The 22,675-nt window shown below is 46.3% G+C and overlaps 8 protein-coding genes across 15 annotated transcripts; 2 read left to right on the forward strand and 6 right to left on the reverse strand.

The window, feature by feature from the left end:
* The first annotated feature begins 1,403 nt into the window (after window positions 1-1,403).
* On the forward strand, window positions 1,404-3,790 carry LOC9647680 (glutathione hydrolase 2). The gene is made up of 7 exons (XM_024685178.1): window positions 1,404-1,542; window positions 1,614-1,963; window positions 2,034-2,552; window positions 2,614-2,849; window positions 2,910-3,174; window positions 3,236-3,373; window positions 3,434-3,790. Exons 1-7 carry the CDS (start codon window positions 1,434-1,436, stop codon window positions 3,698-3,700), a joined length of 1,884 nt encoding a protein of 627 aa, XP_024540946.1. The 5' UTR covers window positions 1,404-1,433; the 3' UTR covers window positions 3,701-3,790.
* Window positions 3,791-5,230: 1,440 nt separating this feature from the next.
* LOC112349956 (serine, glycine, tyrosine and glutamine-rich protein-like) lies at window positions 5,231-6,161 on the reverse strand. Its single transcript, XM_024685260.1, has 3 exons — window positions 6,133-6,161; window positions 5,508-5,935; window positions 5,231-5,424 (listed from the first exon to the last, which is right to left on the reverse strand). The coding sequence occupies exons 1-3, from the start codon at window positions 6,159-6,161 to the stop codon at window positions 5,231-5,233; spliced, it is 651 nt and encodes a 216-aa protein (XP_024541028.1).
* LOC9647683 (protease Do-like 1, chloroplastic) lies at window positions 6,059-8,320 on the reverse strand. Of its 7 annotated transcripts, none has more exons than XM_024685183.1 (8): window positions 8,175-8,320; window positions 7,969-8,103; window positions 7,537-7,873; window positions 7,059-7,396; window positions 6,552-6,990; window positions 6,411-6,475; window positions 6,294-6,359; window positions 6,059-6,241 (listed from the first exon to the last, which is right to left on the reverse strand). In XM_024685183.1, the coding sequence occupies exons 1-8, from the start codon at window positions 8,214-8,216 to the stop codon at window positions 6,176-6,178; spliced, it is 1,488 nt and encodes a 495-aa protein (XP_024540951.1). In that variant the 5' UTR covers window positions 8,217-8,320; the 3' UTR covers window positions 6,059-6,175. The 7 variants fall into 7 exon arrangements, with proteins under 7 accessions (XP_024540951.1, XP_024540950.1, XP_024540949.1 ...); XM_024685182.1 differs by having other exon boundaries at window positions 7,537-7,893; window positions 8,175-8,282; XM_024685181.1 differs by having other exon boundaries at window positions 7,537-7,713; window positions 7,765-8,103; window positions 8,175-8,282.
* A 56-nt stretch (window positions 8,321-8,376) lies between these two features.
* Window positions 8,377-9,517, reverse strand: LOC9648043 (protein RER1A). Its single transcript, XM_002980374.2, has 4 exons — window positions 9,120-9,517; window positions 8,848-9,028; window positions 8,729-8,761; window positions 8,377-8,550 (listed from the first exon to the last, which is right to left on the reverse strand). Exons 1-4 carry the CDS (start codon window positions 9,461-9,463, stop codon window positions 8,488-8,490), a joined length of 621 nt encoding a protein of 206 aa, XP_002980420.2. The 5' UTR covers window positions 9,464-9,517; the 3' UTR covers window positions 8,377-8,487.
* Window positions 9,518-9,559: 42 nt separating this feature from the next.
* LOC9648044 (zinc finger protein-like 1 homolog) lies at window positions 9,560-11,332 on the forward strand. Its single transcript, XM_002980221.2, has 9 exons — window positions 9,560-9,636; window positions 9,696-9,776; window positions 9,880-9,994; window positions 10,057-10,151; window positions 10,221-10,298; window positions 10,361-10,600; window positions 10,660-10,780; window positions 10,837-11,026; window positions 11,083-11,332. Exons 1-9 carry the CDS (start codon window positions 9,613-9,615, stop codon window positions 11,153-11,155), a joined length of 1,017 nt encoding a protein of 338 aa, XP_002980267.1. The 5' UTR covers window positions 9,560-9,612; the 3' UTR covers window positions 11,156-11,332.
* A 118-nt stretch (window positions 11,333-11,450) lies between these two features.
* On the reverse strand, window positions 11,451-14,442 carry LOC9647684 (abscisic acid 8'-hydroxylase 4). Its single transcript, XM_002980375.2, has 9 exons — window positions 13,755-14,442; window positions 13,311-13,623; window positions 12,941-13,090; window positions 12,626-12,874; window positions 12,470-12,559; window positions 12,309-12,387; window positions 12,137-12,243; window positions 11,939-12,057; window positions 11,451-11,799 (listed from the first exon to the last, which is right to left on the reverse strand). Exons 1-9 carry the CDS (start codon window positions 13,973-13,975, stop codon window positions 11,679-11,681), a joined length of 1,449 nt encoding a protein of 482 aa, XP_002980421.2. The 5' UTR covers window positions 13,976-14,442; the 3' UTR covers window positions 11,451-11,678.
* A 2,139-nt stretch (window positions 14,443-16,581) lies between these two features.
* Window positions 16,582-19,929, reverse strand: LOC9648045. 2 transcript variants are annotated; one of them, XM_024685402.1, is made up of 7 exons: window positions 18,793-19,929; window positions 18,618-18,731; window positions 18,398-18,547; window positions 17,968-18,321; window positions 17,762-17,851; window positions 17,525-17,646; window positions 16,582-16,731 (listed from the first exon to the last, which is right to left on the reverse strand). In XM_024685402.1, exons 1-4 carry the CDS (start codon window positions 19,765-19,767, stop codon window positions 18,142-18,144), a joined length of 1,419 nt encoding a protein of 472 aa, XP_024541170.1. In that variant the 5' UTR covers window positions 19,768-19,929; the 3' UTR covers window positions 16,582-16,731; window positions 17,525-17,646; window positions 17,762-17,851; window positions 17,968-18,141. The 2 variants fall into 2 exon arrangements, with proteins under 2 accessions (XP_024541170.1, XP_024541169.1); XM_024685401.1 differs by having other exon boundaries at window positions 17,762-18,321.
* Window positions 19,930-20,106: 177 nt separating this feature from the next.
* On the reverse strand, window positions 20,107-21,463 carry LOC9648046. Its single transcript, XM_002980377.2, has 5 exons — window positions 21,116-21,463; window positions 20,928-21,058; window positions 20,477-20,638; window positions 20,311-20,411; window positions 20,107-20,261 (listed from the first exon to the last, which is right to left on the reverse strand). The coding sequence occupies exons 1-5, from the start codon at window positions 21,429-21,431 to the stop codon at window positions 20,234-20,236; spliced, it is 738 nt and encodes a 245-aa protein (XP_002980423.1). The 5' UTR covers window positions 21,432-21,463; the 3' UTR covers window positions 20,107-20,233.
* Between the last annotated feature and the right edge of the window lie 1,212 nt (window positions 21,464-22,675).

Raw genomic sequence — 22,675 nt, forward strand, 5'->3', positions numbered from 1 at the left:
TCACTTTCTAGGATAGTGGTGACCAAAAAACACAACTCTCTGGATGATGGAGGACAAGTTCCAAGCTTCTTCCAGCATTTCTCACTCCTGAAATCCATACGTGAATTGTGAGATCAAGAAGATCATACATGCCAAAGGAAACGGGAAGATCTGTTTGATCCCAACTCTTACATCAAATAAGCTTCTTTCAATTCTTTATGAGCATGCTAGGTTTTTGGATATTTTTGTTGGAACACCATCCGATCGAGCAAGACTGCTTGCAAGAGATGATGTACGGCTTTTTCTTTTGTTTTCTTTGTTTTTTATTGGAAATTTTTTTTTCTGCCTTGAGCTTGCAGCACTTTCGTTCTATAATTTCTTTCTATTTGGAGAGCTTACATGCCAGTGATTCTGATTCTATTTGTTCTTGCAAAGCTTGGTAGATTTGTTTTTTTTTTTTTCCATTTTTATGCTGATTTCCATTCGAATTGCAGGAACAACAAAGGTCTGCTGTTTATTCATGCATGCATCTGGTGGACTCTTACAAAACTTTCCCATGTCAGAGGAAATAGACAATGGGGCAACAAGCAAGAACAAGAAGAGGCGGGTGGATGCAGTCAATCAGGCGTGGAAGATCTTTGCAACAGATTACGAGGAAGGTCCTGCGCTGGAAATAATATTTCCTTGCTTGTTTTCTGTTCTTTTTGACGTTGCTAGCAGAACATGTACAAGGATCTGGCCTCCAAGTTCCAGCAAACCTTGTGATAAAACTCCGGTGCGCAGGGAAGAGCGACAAAGATGAAATTGCCACAGAAGACGACCGCGATTGCGCTTGCCACCTTGCCGCATCTTCATCTCCAATCTTTTTCCCCTAGGGCTAAATGGTCGGCTTTTGCTTTGCTTTTTGGAGGAGAATCTTCTCATTCCAGCTCAAAAACGCTGTGAAAACCTCGAGCGGCACTGAAGCACATGTAACTGAAGTGGCTTGTTCATCTTAATCCCTAGTGATTTTTATGAGAATAAACTACAAATCGCTAGATGCAAGCAAGAGCCAAAAGTATGACTGCTGGCACGATGAAGTTTATAATCCTTTGTTTGTGCTCCTGAACATCCATTCCCAGGCATCAGCAAGAATATAAAACCATAAGTACCTTGCATTGGCGACTCCATGCTGGAGCTCAATGTCGTCTCCTGTGATATCAGCTTATCCAAAGCTTTCGGACGCCAACGATAAATGGCCAGACCAAATAAAACATGTTACTAATTTGGAACGACCAAGAACATTAAAAATTTCTCTAGAGAAACGACCAAGCATAGGGAACTACTCCGGAAATTTTCTCGAGAATCGAACTTGAGATCTTATTTGTCCTCGTGATTCAACTCGAGACCTTGTAAGTCCAACTTGAAAGGCCCTATTTGAGTGAGAAAGTTTTTTGCCTTGCATGTGACGAGCAATGGACGAGGCGCTCCTTGGCGAGCGAGGAATCCAAGCTCGCGCGAGCCGATCTCTCATGGATTCCAAGCGACCGAGGATTTTCACTGTTCTTGGCGTGCTTGTCGCTGGTAAGAATGGAGAGATTCGTTGCTCCTGGTCGAAATTTCCATCGAAATATCTGTCTGGAATGTGGTCGCAGCTGTTTCTACCATCGCGATCGTGGTTCTTGGTGTCAAGATCATCGATGCGAGGGACTCTCTGGCGCCATCGCCAATACGATCGCTAGCGAGCGCCGGCGGCGGCCAGATCTGCGAGGCGGACAATGGCGTCGTGGCGTCGGACGACGAGCGCTGCTCCATCGTCGGAAGGGATGCGCTTGCCCGGGGCGGCCATGCGGTCGACGCTGCCGTGGCCACGGCCGTTTGCGAGGGCGTCGTCAATCCCATGTCCAGTGGCATTGGCGGCGGCGCGTTCTTGCTCCTGCGACTCGCCAATGGCTCCGCCATCGCCTATGACATGCGCGAGACCGCCCCAGCCGCGGCATCCAAGGTACTTGGAATTCTTTTTCTTTCTTTCATTGCATTCCATCCACGAAGAACTCCTCTCTCTTTTTTTCCAGGACATGTACGCAAAGAACCCATCCTCTAAAGTCGATGGTGCTTTGTCCGCGGGAGTTCCTGGCGAGCTCGCTGGACTCCACCTCGCGTGGCAGCACTTTGGAAGGCTGCCCTGGAAATCGCTCTTCGAGCCGGCCATCAAGCTAGCCCGGGATGGATTCGTGGTAACAGCTTACCTGGAATTTGAGATTGCTCAGAGTCTCAAGGGGATTCTAGCCCACAGAACGCTTCGACAGTTCCTCTCGCCGAATGGGAAGCTGGTGAAAGCTGGTGATGTTCTTCGCAACGAGGAGCTGGCCAGGACGCTGGAGCTGATTGCCAACGAAGGGCCGGGTGTTCTCTACGGTGGTGTTATCGGCGAGAAGCTAGCAGCGGACGTCCAAGCAGCTGGAGGAATTATCACGATTGACGACTTGCGAGACTACGAAACTGCCGTTAGAGAAGCTGTGACAAGCGATGTTATGGGACTCACTGTTCTTGGAATGCCTCCTCCATCTTCGGGAGGGGCTACGCTAGCACTGGTATCTTTCCATTTTTTTATAGAATGTTTCTTTTGTCTCTTTGCTCACACTTGACGTGCAGGTGTTTAATATCCTCTCCAACTTTGACGATCTCGCTTCTGTGCCGGATGATTTATTCTACCACCGGCTCGTCGAGGCTTTCAAGCACGCCTACGCGGTGCGAATGAACCTTGGAGATCCGGGCTTTGCCAACATCTCGCGTGTAATGCAAGACATGCTTTCTCCCGACTTTGCCGTGAAGCTTTACACGTCTATTCTGGATAACACAACCTTTGGGCCAGAGCACTATGGAAGCAAGTAAGCAGAAAGTTTCTCTCCGTTTCTTTTGCTGACCATTAGGTGCATTGATCAATATAGATGGAACCAACTGGTTGATCACGGCACTTGCCATTTTGGAATCATCGACCAGGATCGGAATGCGTTGTCAATGACTACCACGGTGAACTGGCGATTTGGATCCATGCTGCTTTCGAAATCCACGGGTATCTTGCTGAACAACGAAATGAACGATTTTGCTGTTCCGAAAGCCGTGGTGCGAGGCGAATTTCCTCCGGCCGAAGTGAACTTCGTCGCCCCCAACAAGAGACCACTTTCATCCATGTCCCCCACTATAGTTTTGCAGGTAAATGCTCTCTCTTAGCCTTTGTATGCCCGAAACGCCATCTCTGACTTAAACAATGCAGGATGGACAGCTGAGAGCCGTGCTAGGGGCAAGCGGCGGCATTAAAATCATCACTGGCGTTGCTCAAGTCTTTCTAAACTATTTCGTTCGTGGCAAGGACGCCTTGCATTCGGTCACGACTCCGCGCGTCCACCACCAGGTCGGGGAAGGAAAACGTTTCTCTTCCTCGCTGAAACTTTTCTCTTTGTTTGCCTTGCAGCTTGTCCCAAACGAGGTCGAATGCGAGGACTGGACGCTGGTAACAAACGAGCTCGTGGAAGTTCCAGAGGTGATCAGAGATGGATTGTCAGCGAGGCAGCACAAGGTTGTGGAGACGACAGGCTACTGCGTCACGCAGCTCGTCCTCCACGATCTTCACGTCCCGGCCATAAATCACAAGCCCTCTCTTAATAACAGCACTGTCTACTTTGGGAGGATCACTGGCGTCAGTGACTACAGGAAGCATGGGTCCCCCGCGGGTTTCTAGAAAATTAAAAGTTATTTATTGTCTAGAAATATATTTTTTATTTTTAAAGTATCCTCAGACTAATGGAGAAATATATTTGCCTTTACGCAATCTTTTTTGTTAGGGTAATCCTTTTATTAGGGTTTACACAATCCTTTTTGTTAGAGTATTTTGCTAGTGATATAAACAATTTTTATACTGTTGAGGAAGAGTTTGGTTGTGGTGGCCAATCTATCATGTATAAGATTAAATGCAAGGCAGACAGTAAGTTTTTCGCATGTAAGTCAATTTGAATTAGCAACTACTCAAGCAAGGATTTAATCATCGATGACACACTCTCGAATGAAGGCCTGCGAGAGGAAGCTGAGGTGGAGATCGAGGCACTGGTGCATCTCTCAACCATCATTGATCAAGTAACCATAAAACGAAGAGCAATAGTGGAGCCATGGTACCTGAGCTTGTGGAGGTTTTCAAGGATGAGGATTACTACCACCTTGTCATGGAGTTGTGCCAGTGCTTGCTAAAGGATGTACTACTAAAAAAAAAGAGGCTTAACGAGCATGAAGCTGTAATTGTGATCAAGCATATGACCAAGGCAGTGCACAAGATGCATAGGAGGGGCATTGCTCACAGGGATATCAAGCCTGGAAACATCCTTCTAGGGTTTGGGAAGAGCTTTGTTGGGAATGTAAAATTGGCAAACTTTGGAACATCATTAAGGTTTTCAAAGAAGGGGTCTCCACCAGGTATAATCATGAGGGGGATGGTTAGGACATAGAGGTATAAGGCTCCTGAGATGTCATCTCCTGACTGTGTTTATGATGAGAGGGTTGACATGTGGAGTGTGGGGATTGTCCTTTATGAAATGTTGTCTGGGAAGTGTGCATTTCCAAAGCTGGCATCACGGGAAATCGAGAAGAGATTGAGATGTTTGAAAAATTTGTCAACAAGCCCTTTTGACTGGATAAGTATGAGTGACCAAGCTAAGAAACTTATTTTGCATTTGCTCAACATGGACTCTGAGAAGAGGCTGTCTTTGCGGAAAGTGAAGAAACATCCTTGGGTAATGAGGAATTTATCAAGTTCACAACACGAATTGACAATGAAAAAGCTCCAGGATCAAGCAAAAGCAAGGAAGATGAGTTTAAAATTGGTTTTCCAGCAGCCAAAACTTGGGAAATAATATTAAACATTAGAATGATAGAGCCAAAAAAGATTAAATTGTGATGTGTGAATAAAGTATGGCAAACTATTCATTCAGAGATCATTTACATGCAATTTTGTAACTAAACTGTAAAAACATACAATTTTGATATACAAAGCACCAAGAAATAGGGCTTTCGTAAAAACTGAAGTTTCTTTATGTTGTATAATCAGATGACGTGGCAGAATACATTGATATATCACCAATATCTTCTGTGACTGCTACTGTGACTGAGCAAATGTAGTTTTATTTATTTCATAGAATGGAATTAAAGTGAAATTATAATTACAAATCAGCATAAGTAAACAAAAAAGAGGGAAAAACGAAGGCTTTGAAACGGTTATTGTTCAGTGGCCAATCAACTGACATTTCAACTGAAGCTGCGGAAGCTGGTCGCGCAAAATGCCGGGAGTCGGATGAAAAGACAAAGTAAAAAAAGATGTCGGAGCAGCAGCAGCAGCAGCGGCACGACCACCACCACCAAAATCTCCAAAGTCACCCCCAAAATCTCTCCTCCCACCACCAAAATCTCTCCCTCCACCTCCAAAATCACCACCAAACTCAAAATCACCACCACAGCCACCACTACCACCACCACCACCACCACCAGCAGTCGAGCGCCACCTCCGCCTGCGCAGCTTGCCGAAACCTCCGGCGGCGCTGCACGCCCGAGTGCCTGTTCGCGCCATACTTCCCGCCGGACCAGCCCGAGCGCTTCGCCAACGTTCACAAGGTCTTCGGCGTCTCCAACGTGAGCAAGATGCTCAACGAGCTCCCCGTCTGCTTCCGCGAGGATTGCGTCAACACTTTGGCGTACGAGGCGGACATGCGAGTGAAAGATCCAATCTATGGCTGCGTCGGTGTCATCTCCGTGCTCCAGCAAAGGGTGGCGTGTCTCCAGGCCCAGCTCGCGCACATACACGAAGCTTTTGCTCTCGCCGCCGCCACTAGCGCCGCTGCCGCTGCCGCCACCGCCGCCGCCAACTCCCACCACTCGGGCTTCTCCGTCGCCGCCGCTACTGCAGCTACCGCCGCTACCACCACCGCCACCACTGCCACCACCGTCGCCGCCGCCGCCGCTACCACAGCCTCTGACTCTACCTCACAGGGCAAGTGATAATTTACAGGCTCTCTCCTCTCTATCTCTACACTCTCTTTTTCACAAAACTACACTCTTTTTTACAGCAAAAATCTTTTTTTTTCTCCATTTTTTTGCTCGGTCTTTCTTTACAACGTGATAGTATCTTACAAAGGTTTCTCCTTTTTTTCTTCTTCCATTTCGTGGATCTCTTTTATTCTTCTAGCTCCTCGAGTGTTACGTAGTAGTCTTGTATGGAGCTCCCTCTCTTGACGCTCACCTGGAAGCGAAGTATAATTGGAGAGGAGTGAGGAGAATTTAGAGCTGCTTACCCTCACGACTTCTTCGATGCAGCGCTCGTCGATCAGTGCGAGAAGATCTTCCACGGTTTTCACGGCCTGCGAAGAAAGATAACTTTAAACAAGGAGAGAAAGAGACTTGTCACGAACCTCGCCATTGATAGCAACGATGACGTCTCCAAGAACCAATCTTCCATTCTCATCTCTTGACGTAGCTGCCACGCAAAGAAACCGAAGTTTCTAAGATGGAAAAAACAAAAAAAAACCACCAAAGTTGTGTGTCTCACAAACCTTTCAAACCCGCTTGAGCAGCAGCACCGTTTGAAGATAATCCCAGCACCAAAACTCCAGTCACTCCCAGCTGCCTCGTCTGGCTCTCACTCGCACAAACAATCCCCAAGCCCGGCCTCACAACTTTCCCATCGCGAATAATCTGGTTTATCACCCTTCGCACGGTGTCCACCGGGATCGCAAAGCCAACACCGGCGCTGGCCCCGGTCGGCGAGTAAATCGCAGTGTTCACGCCTATCAGTCGTCCTTGTGAATCCAGCAAAGGCCCTCCAGAGTTTCCAGGATTTATCGAAGCATCGGTTTGGATCACACCACGAATGATCCTTCCACCGATGCTTCTGATATCTCTGCCGACACCGGAGATAATTCCACTCGTGAGTGTTCTGTCGAGTCCAAAAGGATTTCCAATCGCGAGTACGTGTTGGCCAACTTGGAGTCCCTGGATCAAGTAGAAACTGTCAAGAACTGGGAAGAAAAACAAGAAAACAAGAAAGAAGTGAGGAGCACCTGTGAAGTACCAACGCTGATTGGTTTTAGCTTGGATGGCGGTGCCGAGATCTTGAGCACTGCGAGGTCCTTGTTCTTCGCATATCCAACCAGAGTTCCGTCCCAAGTGCTGGCATCTGAGAGTGTTACTCGAGCTCGTTCGCCGTTCATGGTGACGTGATAGTTCGTGACGATATGACCATCTTTGTCCCACACGAATCCGCTGCCAGTTCCTCGAGGGATCTCAACGGGATTCATCGACATGTCTTTGCCGAGTCGAAGCGTTGTGATGTGAGCCACGGAGGGGCTGCAGTCTTGGAAGAGTTTTATGCTGTTCTTCTCGGCGTCCAGCCACCAATCTGTGAGAAAAAAGAGAATTTTTGAGTCCAAAGTCGTACTGCGAACAAGTCTAACCTCCAAACAGATAAACACGTCGAGCAAAGTCGTGCCTCACGCAAGCAAACAAAAGAAAAAACTATGGCTAAAGAAAAAGACTTACCTTCTACAGGGGGTGAAGAGCCATGGAGGAGCTCGTAAGAGAGATGCGGCGGAGGCTCAGCGCCCTCGAGGTATTGTTGCAGCAGCCTCTTCGCAGCAGGAGGAATGAAGTTCTTGGTCTTCTCCAGCCTCTCGACGAGCTCCTTTCTCTCGAGGCAGTCACGGTAATCCACACCGCCTGCATCTAAAACTCTCTTGAGCTGACTCACTCGCAAAGCCGATAGATTACTGCTCTTGCCGGAAGAAGGCGCAGGAGAGCTCTTCGATCTTGCTCGATCGTCGGAAACCAAGAACGCCCTGATGACGCTGGGCCGAGGAGCCGACGTCTTTGGCTGTGCCTGTAAGTTTCCGATAAACTCTGTCACCATAGCCAGCAAGAACGCAAGAAGAAAAGGAACTTTGGTAGCTAGGAATGGAGGAGAGAAACAAATACCTGCGCAAAGGAGCTCCTCCTCAGCCAGATTCTCGTCCTGCCACTGAATTCCAGCATTCTTCTCGCGAGCTGCGACGACGAGGGCGAAGATCCGGACAAGTGAAAGCCGCAACTTAGAGCCGCCATTCTTCCTGCCTGGAAGAAAACCACCAAAAGAGGGACTTTTATGCATGGATTCACCTCAAAACAACCGACTTTAAACTTGCCTGTGAGCTCTCGTCGCGGCGGATAAACAGTCCGGCCTCCATTGGAATTTATGCTGCGCTTTCCTCCAAGGCTCCGTACGAAGAGCTCGCGCCCCATTGGTGCCGTACAGAGGTCGCTGTTCCACGTAGGCAGCGTGATGTCGGTCCGGGGCTCGAAACTTAAGAGCGTCAAAACTATGGTTTTGTTCTAACAGATAGAAGCGAGAGTGAAAGTGGAGCTTCTCCTCTCTCCTATAGAAGCACAGCTTTACAAAAGAGATCCATGTTTAATCTTCTCGCGGGAGAAGATTGGATGGATCGAGCGATCGATCAATCAGGCCTGGTCGTCATCGTGATTAGATTCATCAAAACTGGGAGTCTCGGGATGGTCTTCCTCCTGAGAGCCAAAGCAAGAAAAACTCGATGTAAGATCGGCTGGTTGTCACTGGAAAGAAAGAGAAAGCTATGGTTTAAGACTGGTTTAAGACTGGCGAGCGAATGAAATGAATGAATCGAAATGCATTCTTTTCGAGCTTGGGTACCATTTTTTTTTTCTAATCTGTAGAAGTGCTTGCCTTGTCAGAAGACGATGCCCTCCCGCTGTAGCGCTGTGGATCAACCAAAACAACACGAAACGAGAAAAAAAATCAGACTTTTACTCCACGAGACGGAAGGAAAATAAAATGGTTTTTACCTGTTTACCGATGGAGAATGGAATGTATCTATGCTTCACCATGTGAAGTATTTGTCTCTTCATCGTGAGGAACAAAAGCACGACCCAGTAGATCACCAGGATTGGCCAAAACACTGGAACGTCGAATATCGGGAAGAAGGTCATCACGAAAGCAATGCCGATAGCTCTCGTCAAACCATACCTGCAAGAAGATGGAGAAAAAATCAGACCTTGAGCAAGGAATCGAGCAAAGATGACACTCTTCGCACAAAAGAAGAAGAATTCCAGCTTACCAGCACTTGAATTCCGGGAGCCTCCTCATAAACGGCCGGAATTCATCGCTCTCCTTGACAATGTGCGGCAAAACCGGGCCCTCGTACTCGGGATCCACTTGCGGCGAGAGAAATCCGATGAGGAGATTGAGAAGATAGATCCCCAGAGCGTACGTGATGACATAGAATCCCTCCAGGTAGTACACCCTGATGCCATAGATCGACGCCGCCACCAGCGTCCCCAGCCAGCGCCACATCGGGAATGGCGTCCATCGATCCAACACCTGCTGGAGCTTGCGCGACACGGAGCTCCGCCATTGCGCAGCAGTGGACACTGGATCTGCCTCCACGGCGCCTTCCATCATCTTCCTTTCCCCCTTCTCTGCCCAAACCCTAGCCTAGCCCTAAAATTCCAAGATCTAGAGCCCTTGGAAAAGTAAACATTTGAAATGCTCTGTTTTTAGGGCTCTTTAGGGTTTCGCGTTCTAGGGCGATCGGCGATCGGCGATCCGCGATGGTGGTCTGCGCGTGCCGCAAGGTGAGTCCTGTCCTCGTTCTGCGAGGATCTCTAACTCAATCCATCCAGGGGCGCGGCAGGCCACGCGAATCTACTGCTATTGCCACTCTCTCGCGCTCTGCGGTGAATGCGTGTGCGCGGATCAGCACAAGATTTGCGTGGTGAGTGAGTGAGTGAGTGAGCGCGCGAGCTCTGTAGATCGATTTTTCCTCTTCCAGCTAGCGATCTCTTCTCACAGCGGCTGTTGTGATGGGAATCTTTTAGGTGCGAACTTATCCCGAGTGGGTGATCGACCCTGACTACTCGTGGCCTCCAAAATGTAGCGTTTGCGATGAGGAGCTTCGTGAAGATCAAGCGGTGTCCAGACTGGGATGTCTACGTGAGTTCTTCTTCTTCTTCTTTTGTCTTTGCTTCGACTTAACGCGAGCTTCTCTTCTACAGATGCTTTGCATTCTTCCTGCTTGGAGTCACACCTCAAGAGCTTCCCAGATCATACAGCTCCGGCTGGTTATGGATGTCCAGAGTGTGGCTTGCCGGTAAGAATTTCTTTTTTTTTATTCCGGTCTCGTAAGCTATGGGTTTAAGCTGTGACTCGTTTGAATCAGCTTTGGCCTCCACCGCCAAAGAACTTTCGAAACTTCAACGTTGGTCTTCCTTTGAAACTCAGGGAAGCGATAGCACAGGTAACTCTTTGCAAATTCTCGAATTCTGTCTCTAACTGAGAATAAAAACTGTGACATTGCAGGCTGGCCTCGCAGGAACTTTGCTGGGAGGTGACTTGACGAATCCGGATGCCGCACCGGCAGCGTTTTCGTCCATGCCTCTCGTCTCTACCATCGGGATCCCGGAGAAGAGCGCGCTTGAAGGCCACCAACCTGTCTCGACAGTGAGCGAGATATCTGCTGTGGATGAGCCGTCATCTACTGCTCCAGTGGCCTCCACCTCTGCAAATACTTCGCCATCTCCCAATGTTTCGTCCCAAATGGTCAGGCTTTCCCTGTCTTTTGCTTTCCTGTTCACTGATTCTTTCTGCGTGTGTTCCAGGCAAATTCTCTAGCAAGGAAAAATTCCTACCGGCCGGAGAAGGTTGTCATAGGATCAATGCCTTACATCGACGATGATGGTGACGATGAGGACGCAATCAGTAGAAAATATGCCCGTCGTGGTAAGCTGGATTTCTGCTCGAAGGAAATTCGTTTTTTGATTGATTGATTCCACCAGGGCCCTTCTACAAGCAACTTTTGACGCACATCCTACCGTTTTGGTCCCCCGCATTGCCAACTTTGCCAGTGACAAATCCCAACCTGCGGAAAGATGGCGATGAAGACCGTGGCGAGCTTCACTCTCGTCGTCGCCATCACCGGCATTCAACCGTTGATCCGAGAAACATCCTCTTCGTTTTTGCGATCCTGTAAGTTATGACACAGGGCCTTCTTCTCCTTTTCCTCCTCTCACTCCATTTTCCAGGTCTTGCATTGCGACAATGTTGCTGCTGTACTACCGCTTGATCCAAAACTCGTCCCTGGCAACAACGTCGTAAGGAAAAACAAAGACAGCGTATTCCCTGTTTGCTGCTTTGTCACCTCAATCTCAGAAACGTTTCCACTCCTTTGCTTTCAGTGGCCAACTTGGTGTGTCCTTCGATTCAGCCAGGCAAAAAAAAAAGGAGAGAACGAGCGAATAAAGATTAAAGAATGGTACCATGTTGGTGTCTGAAGAACGCAGCAACCACATGGATTCCACTGGTGGCTGCCTTCGCGTCATTGATTCCAGTTTGAGGTCTGGCCTATTTCTTCCTTTTTTTCTATGTTTGGTTCTTCTTTTCCCCGAGATGATGAGACTCAAACTTCCAGGCTTGCTTTCGCCTGGCCTCTTTGAATTCCTCTTACTTACAGTGGGATTATTGTTTCCAAGTTTCTTTCTCTAGCCTAGACGGAACGAATCGAGCGGCGAACTGATCTTCGCTACCGAAAAATCTATCGATCAATCGTAAGAAGCTTCTCTCCTCGTTTTTTTGGCCTTTTTCTTTTCTCTCCCATTGGTCCTTGAACTGGATCTAGCTATTATAGTTGCTCTTGTGAGAATGATGAGTGGGCATGGCTGTGGACCTTAATTTTATAGCCACCTTTTGGTCTGGGAGTTGGCCAGTATTGAATTCCCTTGTCAGCTCCAACTGCATGCCAGCTGAAAAACCAAAGAGGGAAAGAAAATGATCAGAACCAAGTTGGAGTCAAAGCTTTGACTGACCAAAAAGAAAGAAGTGCTCAAAATTCTTTATTTTCCTCACTTTTTCTCTTAAATAAAAGTTAAAACCAAATTATACCTGTAGTTTGTCACCAGCCTGTGAATGAAAATCAGTACTTCCAGCTTTACAAGCTCACTCCCTGGGCAAAGCCTTATTCCATTCCCAAATGGAGTGTACACCATTGGCTTTGGGGGCACCTACAACAAAGAGAGCAATGATAATTTAGTATACAAGAATTAGTATTCAACAGGTATTGAGTATGATGTTCTTCCTTACCTCAAATCTAGATGGATCAAACTTTAGAGGTTCCTTATAGTACTCTGGATTGAGATGGAAGTGGCGATAATACACTTGTACCCTCCAGCCTTTGGGAAACAAGATGCCTAAAGCAGCCAAAAAAGAGAAACAAATAAGTATACTAGTGTATTGCAGTGAAGGTTTTTGATACCATTATATTCCACGTCCTCGAGAATTTCCCGTGGAGAGAATGGTGCGACGTTTGCGAGGCGAAGGGTCTCTTGGACGACCTGCATTTGTTTTCTCACAAGATTTAGATACGATTCGGGCGAGGCATAAGTTCCAACAAACAAGAGTGATCCCTTTAAATACCTTGAGCGTGTACGGCATGTTTCGTACATTTGCCCACGTCAGCGGCTGCTTGTCATCGGCCATGGACTGCCTGACGATCTCTTGCTCCTCCTGGAAAGAAAAATATTTTTAAAAATATACAAAAAAAAAGAATTAAAATGGATGGAAATTATTTACCTTGACCAAATGGAGAACTTGAGGATTCTCTGTCAAGTACTTGACGATCCAAACGAGCAAGACCCCCGTCGTCTCGTGCCCCGCAAAGAGGAGAGTGATGAGAACATTCTTGACTTGGTCGGTGGTGAGTTTGATCCCGTTTTCATCGCTGGAGTTGAGGAGCGAGCTCAATATATCGTTGTGGACGCTTCTCTCCATCCTTCTCCGGGCGATGATATTGTCCAGTGCTTCGAGTATGACCTTGCTCTTCTGTCAAGGTTTAAGAATAATATATGTGAGAACGAATGAAATAATGTAATCGAATATGGTTTTCACCTTGAGAGCCAAGTGGAATCCTGTTCCTGGGACGTTGAGCGGGAAGCAAATCGCTCCCTTCGCAACACATTCGTAGTCGTCGAGCATTTTCATAGATTCCGCGGATGGCTCCAAACTGCAAACCAAGTAGAGCGCGACATGGAACGAGAACTGCAGCCAAACATCAAAACTAAATCAATGCATTATTTTCTTGCATTCGTGAAACTCGATCAATCCTTCTACGAGGATGATGAATGGGAAAAGAACAATGCCAGCTAAAACCCACTTTTTTCTCTTTAAGTTCGTGCATCATCGAAAGGAGAAAGAATTCGTGAGGGAACTTTGGGATATGGAATCGTGGAGCCGAGGATGGATTTTAGAAAGACTATACCTTTCGAGTCTCGGCATGTGTGATCACATGATCACCGTGAGACCATGTGTTTAGAGTCCAAGTTGCCAAGCTATCAAACTTTGAGATTTGGGATTTGAGCACCTCGGGCATCATGGGGGCTTGGACAATTTTGCGGACTCGGCAGTGGAAATCGCCCTCCCAAAAGGGGTGATTGAGCACCCGGTCGATTGAGGTCGGGTATTTGGCACGAAACAGCTTGTGGCGAGTTCCAAGTATGAATTTGGCCTCCTCTGGAGTTGATGTCACAATAGTCGTGCTCCCAAATATGTGTGACAGGAAGATACTCCCGTATCTGTGCCACCACCAAAATTCCAACATGAGAATTCGAAAGAAACCATCCAGACAGAGAGAAGAACAAGAAGAAGAAGATCATCAGGAGAGAGAAGATTTTCTTGAGAAAAGGTTGGAACTTTGACAATGGACCTTGAGAATCTTGTCTTGTAGAAATCGTCAGGGCTCCTCCAGAAGAAGTCGAGGCTCTCTCCAAGCCAGGGAAGCCACCAGTTGCCTCTTGGAAGCTTTGCATTCTTCTCGCGCCTCCAAGCTCTCGCGAGTGATATCAAAATGCCCCATTGAGACAAAGCATCCCACATTCCAGCCACCATCGCCACTAACGCAAAAACACTCGCCACAATTGCCACCATGGCTTGCCTTTCCCAAAGCAAAAACAATATAAATCTTCTTCTTCTTCTTCTTCTTTCCTTCTCCTTCTTCCTCTTCTACTGCTGCTTACTACTATTCGAAAAACTAGCTTTACACACTCCGGCTGTATCTATGCGTGGAGAGAAGTGGAGTGGAGTTTTTTTTCTCTCTTCTTTCACTGAGACACACACTCAGGAAGGCCTTGCAGTGCTCGCAGAGTTTAAACCCTGGCCAGCAGCCAGCAACAACAACAAAGAAACAAAAGAGCTACGAGCAAATTTGTTGGATTGGACTGGCCACGCAATATATATACTTGTGGTTGGATCGATAGAGCGATTTTGCGAATCACGGGATGGATCTATGCCGAATTAAACAAGGAAAGAGCAGGGGAAAGGGCCGCCGCTGCGACGCTCTATACTAGTCGAGAAAAAAACCACCGCAAGGCCGAGCAGAAAATAGCCAAGAACACTTCTTTATATCGAGCAATGCAATAGTATAAGGGAGGGGACATATATATATTGGCTGGGAACAACTTAGACAAGAGAGAATGGAGATTTAAGTCTAGAAGCTATGATAGATCAAGCATTGCATGGCATGATCCAATGGTCCATTCAGTAAATTAACAATCCAAGAGCTTAGACGACCAACACTTGAGATTATAATCAAAGTTACACGAATCCAAAGACTTCGCTTGTGATTATATGATACGTTTTCATTATATAAGATCTCTAAATAATAAAAATAAAATTGGGGAAAAAAGAAAAGAGCCTTTTTTGTCTTACGTATGACTCTTAATCATTGGGCACGCATATATGATCGCCACATTCTTGTAATGTTTACCGAGATTTGGACCACTGTGGCCCAAAAGCCCTACCGTATCTGATAGTGTTTGCATGAGCCACAGTGACCCGTCACATGGGCCACTGGCCACTTTCCCCGAAGATGGCTAAGCTAGAGATCTGTATGCACTTGTCCAAAACTTAAATTATGGCCACCGCCACCTACTGGCAGCTACGCGTCCGGCCTACCGCTTCAAGATGCTTTAAAATTCCCTGTGATATACGTAGACCCTCGTACAGGGATACGTACACGCGATCTCTTTCGATCGCAAAAACTGGAAGCTTCAATTCAATTCTTTCCAGTGGTGGAGAAAGTAGTAAGGATTTCCTTCCAGGACTGGACTGGACTGGACCCTTTCAGGAGCGCGTGTGTTTTTCATCGATTCCTCCTCACGCTTTAGATGGGTACGGTGGTGGCACGCACACTTTTATTTAGTATGGAAAATAAGATCTCAAAATTTTATTTTGATGTCAATCTCTCTTCCCTCTCTTCAAATATTAAATAATATTTTTTGATATATAAATCCGAGACTAGTCATTGTCCTCTTTTGATGCCTGTTTCTGGATCCACCACTTTCCTACTTAATATAACATATTAACCACCATTCACACCTTTAGTGTACTGCAAGTTTGAACATTCAAAAGAGCACTTTAGACAAACATAACAGAGAGAAAGAGAACAGAGAAGTTACTAATTGATTTACTGGGAATTTATATTCTATTTCTCAAATATAATTACATACGGGCTGTATATGTTTCTTCTTACTCCTAGAATGTAGCTTTCTTCCAGTCCCACTGTTGCTACTGCTGTTACTTTAGCAGTGCCTCCTTGCCTGCCTGCAATTGTTGACGAATATTATGTGTATTGACATTGAAATGGATGGAGCTTTTATGCTTTTATTTGCTATCAGGTGTGCTGTTGTGCATGTCATTTCTAGAGGGAGAGCATACCAAAAACATGCCCCCCAAACTCCTTTCATATGTTTTTTTGATCTTCTAGTCTATGAATTAGAGCCAAAGTCTAGTAGACAAGGACTCCTAGTAGTGAGAAAATTTTCTTGGAAAGAAAGAAACAAAAAGCAAAAGATTCAAACAACCACAACACAACACACACTAGAAATCTTTGCTGGATGGCTGGCTCTCCCTGTAGTGTTTTTTATTTGCTACAAGTTGTAAATCCCTGCACTGTGGTGAAAAGTCAAAGCCAGTGAATACTTCTGCTGTCTAAAGACAATGTCAACAGCTGGGTTGGGCACAAGTCAAGCTCTTTATATACTTTTGATCAGGAACTCCATAAATTCTACAAGGGGTGCTATATATATGATTGAGAGATGCAAAGTTACATGAATGTGGGCAAAGGAAATTGACTTTGCAGCAGCAGCCACCAATTATAAATTCCTACCACTTCCACTCCACACAAAACACTTTCCAACCCATCCATGCACACAAGATCTATCCTCCACTTTAATTCCCTTTGGCTGGGTCACCTGCAGCATTAGAGTGCTCCAGTACAAATAGATATGTGATCTCCAAGAGCGATCTCTTCTCTTTAAAGTTTTCACCCCAAAAATCTCATGGGCCTTTTTTGCTTGATCATTGACCGACTCAAAACAAATAATAGATTAATATTTATAATAATAATTGTAATTATATAAAGTGTTTAAACTTTTTCTTAGGGATTTGAGTGTATCCGGATTGGTTTGCTTTGGAACTTTACAGAGCTTTGCTACGTCATTGGTAGGCAGCATGGAGTTGTATAGAGGCTGATCTTAGCGATTTATAAATTTATTGGCCCAAGATTGCATGCTTGGATGGAAATGGATGGATACGAACTTATGAGGTGATGTGTGAAAGTGGAAGCCTTCCAACAGCAATATATCACATTGTATCTCGTGAGTGACACTAACCAACTAACCTTCCTGGAGAAAACAAAGAAAAGTATTTTAGCATATGGATGTTTACAAGCTCCCATTCGATCCAATCTCAACAGCATCCCCATAAAAAGTAAACAAACAAAAGGAAACAAATTGTTTTCCAAGAGGCTTGGAAGAACACCATACATACACGCATGCGATTCTCTTGACAAAAACACACACCCCTCCTTGCAAGGGAACAGTGTCAATCAAAACAATCATAGAAATGTTACAATCATTGGGAACACAAATGGAGACGAATCGTCCAAAGCGAAAGCTAGAACGACCAGGCCTAGTGAGTTGAGAAATCAAAAAAGCTTTCACTCCAAACAAAGAAAATCTGACCACCAGAAGAGAGAGGGCAAAAAATCGCTGCTCCATCTATGCAAGTAGCCATTGTTGGCATTTACTTAGACTGTGCTCCACCAATAATGCCCTTTCCAAACATCACTTTAGACCACTGTTTTGGACTTTTCCAAACCTGTGAGCGTGCATGTGTGCATTGCGCAGTCATTCAAATCTCTGGAGCTCTCTAGCTCTCTCTCTCTCTCTCTCGGACATTACACGCACACACATACACACAACACACAACTCAACATCGCTCACAAACAAAACAACAAAATGCCATCACATCACCAAACATCTCCAAACATCTCCTTGGTACCCGAGCTAATAACTACACTGCGCTAGCTACCACTTCACAACACCAACAAGACGACTACGATCTTCCTCTATTCGTAGGACGCACTCTCCAGGAAAGTAAGAAAGAATTGAAAAGTCGAAACGCGAGAAAGCGTACCTCCTTGACAGCGAGCGAGCGAGAGCGAGAGATCACGAGTCGTCCCCCAGCAGCAGCATTAACGCGATTCCCCAAACGGGAGCAGCGTTCGTTCATTCGTTCGTTCGTTCGTTCCCGTTCACCTGGAAGGAGACCAGTCGTCAAAATGGTTTAGTAGTCCAGCATTCAGAGGACCAAAGAAAGAAGGGAAAGAAAAGAAAAAACAAACAGCTAGCTAGAGCATTGAAGGAGGCTTACCTTCCTACTGCTGCTCGCTGCTGCCTCTGTAGCTCGCTCAGGTTGGAAATTTTCCAGTAGCGTACAGGGAGTCCAACCCGGCCTCTCCACCTTTACTCGCACACAACAAAAACAGCAGGTCAGCCCATATGGACAAAGTCATAGATTGCATAGATATTTGAGGCCTGGAAAAAAATAAACTCTTAGAGCTCAAAGATCTTTCTTACCACCCCCACTTCCCTTTTAATCTGATAAAAGTAAAGCTGGATCCAGCCACGAATCTTTGACACTCAAAGCCAGCTGACAAAGACAATGACAAGCTGCGCAAGTAGGCCAAAGACACTCCAACTGGAAGAAAAAAGTTTTGTATATATGTGTTAGCCACTGTTTACCCGGACCTATCACTTGCGAGCCGAGCGCGGCTTGAGGGAAGCAGGAACGAGCTGTAGGGATGTTTTCATCTTTGTGATGAGCTTGAATGTCTCTTCGGCCTCGACCTGTCGCCGAGGATCATTGTTCGCGGTGGCGGCGGCTCGATCGGGATGGAACCGTAAGATAGCCTTTTTGTATGCGGCATTCACCTACAAGTGATTCGCAGCAATGTTAAACAAAGGGAAAAAAATGCGCCACCTTACGAGCAAATGACAAAAGACATGCCTGTTCTGGAGTACATTGAACCCCTCCCTCCACAGCGATCCCAAGACGATGTAGAACCGTGGCCATGTCCAGGCAGCCAGCAACTTTTCGCTCCAGCTCGCTCTGAATTTGTCCGCGCATCAACTCCTTGATTCCATTGTTCTTCATTTCCTGCAAAACGCCGAGCCAACGTGAGCGACAAAGCCAAGACCAGAAAGAAAAGAACAAAAGAGAGCTTTACCTGTATTTGATTCTCGCGAATCTGTTCTACTCGTTGTTTTTGCCTGCTTTCCATTGCTAGCTGTCGCTCGGCCTCTGCTTTCTTTCTTTTCTTGAGCCTCTGGGCCTCTTGTGCCTAAACAAGACAAGATGCCGAGCGTTACATACAACCATAAACTGCAAAAGAAAAAGCCAACCTGTTTTTGAAGCTCTTCCTGCCGACGTTGCCACTCCTCCTCGTCAGCCTTCTTGAACTCGTCAGACTCCTTGACTTTCTCGCGATCGGCAATAAACTCCGACGCTCCACATTTGTCCGTCACGATATCACTTGAGGGTGTACAATTCTCGGCCAGGCTCTGTGTAGCTGTCTCGCTATTGGTTCCATGATCCTTCTTCAATGGCGGTGTTCTCCTCGTGTCTCCAAATCCATTGGAGAACGGGCTCTGGCACCTCCTTAATTCTTCCTTGAACTCCCTGCTGAATAAATTCTTATTGCCGCTACTTGGCTCTCCCTTCGCCTGGTACACCCCAGACGTTCCATTGGCAGCGCCTTGTTTCTTCGTATGTCTGTGCTCCTTAAACACAACTTCCGGTTCCACCTGATCGTGAAACATCGACTGGACGTGAACATCATCCGACTCATTGATGTTCCACCTTGAAGTTGATGCGCTCTCGTCCCCTGACGAGTGCTTTCTCTCGCTTGGAGCACCGCTAACGCCATCGCCAGCTTTCCCTGCCTTCGGGAAAGACTGATACCTCTTTCTCTTCTCGGCGGCTTCTTCCCACCGCTTGCGTATGTCACTGTGAGCACCGATTTCCACCTCACAGTCTGAGAGATCGACAGTAGTAGTAGTAGTGGTAGTAGCAGTGTGGTCACTTACAGCTGAGTTCCACTTCACAGGCCTCTTGGCGCCGACTCTCTTCGACTGGCGCCTCTTTGGAGGCAACCAACAGCCAGTGATTTTACAATCGTCGTCTTCCTCCTCATCCGAGCAAGCAAATTTCTCCCGTCCAGCATTCTTATCCTCGTCAAGCACCACCACTCTTATGCCTCTCTTCCTGAGAGGACGAACAGGCCGCTGTGACGAAGAAGAATCCATCATTCTCCTGAGCCTGGAGCCGTCAGCTCCACGGAATCCACCAAACAAAGCCTCCGGCCCATGCGTTGCCATCGCTGCTGCGAGAAAATCTCAAGCGCCGCCCCAGCTATTGCCGAAGCGATCTCATCTATCGATCCTACCCTGGCCTACCCTGAGCAGCGATCGTGCGCCGCAGTCACCGCCTGGCGCCTCCGAGAGTTCCCTCGCTTCCGCGCGCCTTTGGCATTGCCCTAATACGAGGGAAACCCTAGAAGTCATGCTTCTTCCAGAAAAAGAATATCCCATGCATATTATATATTTGTCAAAAATCGTCTTATCGAAATCTCAGCCGTTGATTTTAGGGCAACTCTATCCGGAAAAACCAGCTAACGGTCCCTTCGATCATTTATAACATTGTTTAGAATTACATTATGAAATTCGTTAAGTAATTATTTTATTTTTGGGAGTTAACCAAAAAAACTCTCTGATAAATCTACTTTGCAGTGTTTTTTTTTCATATTCGTGAAATATACTGGAGAACTATGGCGAAAATTCGGTTCTAGATGCTTGCGGTCTGTCCACAACACCTGAAAGTTGGGCCGTTTACAGCGAGAAGAACACAAAGAACAGCCATACCGCTTGTATTTCTTCCCAGAGCCGCAAGAGCACAGCTGGTTTCGACTGAGTATAGGGACGCTCTTGGGCGATTTCCATCGTCCACCCATAAGGGCCTCCACCTTGAAAGGCCAAAACATTTGTCAAGACAGTCACACAGTTCATCGCAAAGGAGAGAAACTCTTACTTCATCAAAACTCTTTGGGAGAGGCTTCCCTTCCTTTCTCAGCTTCTCCACCTTGCTGTGAGCTTCTTTGGTCCACTTGTACTTGGAGAGAATGTCCTCCACCTCCTCAGCTCGGGCTTTACATTTCACTGCTACTTCGGCCACCTGCGATGCTCCAATTTGCTGAATCCCCACCCAACACACCATTGTTTATATCTGTATACCTGGAAATCAGACTACATTGCTTCAAACAAAACCAGGCAAAAACTGGAAGAGGTAGAGCAAGAAACTTGATCAAGCAAGCCAGTGATTTGTCCCTTGCTTCAAACAAAACCAGGCAAAAGATGGAAGAGGTAGAGCAAGAAACTTGATCACGCAAGCTTCACTGACTACTAGCTTGCAGCTTTAGAACACAGCAACGCAAGAAAGAAGAAAGCTTCATCGATCAGGAAAGAGAGTGGAGAGAGCTTACTTCTGTTTTGTAAGTGGCTAGAGCTCGGATCATCTTCTCTTGCTTCTCGAGAATAGCGGAGATTTGTTCTTTGGAAGCGCCCTTGACAAGAGAGCCAGCGTACCGGGCCTTCTTGAGCTCGTCAGCAAAGGCTGGAAGAGAAGTAAAGAGAACGATGAACAAGCGAAGAAAAAAAAGAGAGAGCTTACCTTCCATAGAATAGACGCTTGGAGCTACAGCCGATTTCACAGTGTTGACAATCTTAGAAGCGATACTCTCGGAAGGCTTGGACGCTTGCTCGATGGATGCTCGCAGCGGTGGCTTCGATTCTTCCATCGGCTTTGATTCCGCTGGCTTGTCACGGACGAAGAGGCCCTTGATCCTCTGGAACCACGAGCTCTTGAGCGACTCCTCCGCCGCCGCCGCATTCTCCTGATTGCTAGCTACGGCCATACCTCTGGCGATGACGAGCCCCGGCGGCATTGCGCTGGTTCGCCTGGCGAGCAACCGAGCCGCCATGCTCATGACGAAGAGGAGCTAAAAAACCCTGGGGTTTTATTTAGGGTTCTTGGAGAGAGAGAGTTAGGGTTGGCTCAACCGGAGATTAAGCTGGCGACTGGATACTTCCCTCCCAACGAGCGCTGATGGATCGACCAGGCGCCGAAGCGAAGCTCGAAATCTGGTCGATCTTTGTGGAAATTGATGCGGCTTCGCTAGATTCAGGTAGGATTTCACCTCCATTTCCATTCTTGCGTCTTGGTAGAAATATCGAGACTTTCTCCTTGTCCCGAGGTTTTTCTCGCTGGACGAATGCGATTTCTCTGCATTTTCGCGTCTTGGAACCTTTTGTTTCGTGTATGCTGAGGTTTTCTCGCTTGTCCTGAAGTTCTTCTCTCGCATTCTTGGCTGGAATCCGAGGGACATGGTTGATACACGGGAATGCTGATCTGACTGCTGAGGATTCAGTTCTGCATGGCATTGGGCTACCATTGCAACAAATAAAAGATATGCTTAGATTATTAATGCTCACTTGGAAAGAAACGTAGAGATATGGTGGCAATAGGTGTTTCAGTTCATTGAAGCCCATAGCATAATTGAGCCGGATTTTGTTTGGTGGAGTATACTAAAGTGTATTCAGGCATATTGGCTTGCATTGCCATTAATAAGTTCTTATCAGACATTTTAAATATAGTCCAGGAATCATGAACATTGGAGTTCCAATGTTCAAGCTGTTGGCAAAAATATGCTATATGACTAGATCACACAACTAATGTCAAAGTGACCATGGGAATTGTTTATTGGAAACATAAAGTGTTAGTACTGAAGAAAACAACAATTTTAATTACAAACTGTAGTAAAAGCAATTTCAAAAGCATGTTGATCATTTATCATAAGATTAGTAACTATGGTAGTATATGCCAAAGGAAGAGTATGTTGAAAGTCCCCTGGTGAAAAGATCATTCCAGCAACTATCATTTGTTCCAAAAACTCTGAATATGCCTGTTTCCAATTTGCTTAGGGTTTCTATCTCACCGTAAGTTATATCCAAACAGCAATACAAAAGGGATGGAATGAAGTGTTAATAAAAGTACTATTCTGAAGAGTTCCAGCAGTAAAGTGAGCTCAAAAAATTTCCAGTGCTCAAAGTTAGCATATAAAATAAAACCAAAAATACAAATCAATCTAGATTTTAAGTGCCATAAAAAATGGGAAGTGCGCAATAACCATGATGTAGGCTAAGATGCTATATATTGACTGAAAACCAAATC

The sequence above is a fragment of the Selaginella moellendorffii genome, unplaced genomic scaffold (assembly GCF_000143415.4).
Source record: "Selaginella moellendorffii unplaced genomic scaffold, v1.0 SELMOscaffold_44, whole genome shotgun sequence".
NCBI lineage: Eukaryota > Viridiplantae > Streptophyta > Lycopodiopsida > Selaginellales > Selaginellaceae > Selaginella > Selaginella moellendorffii.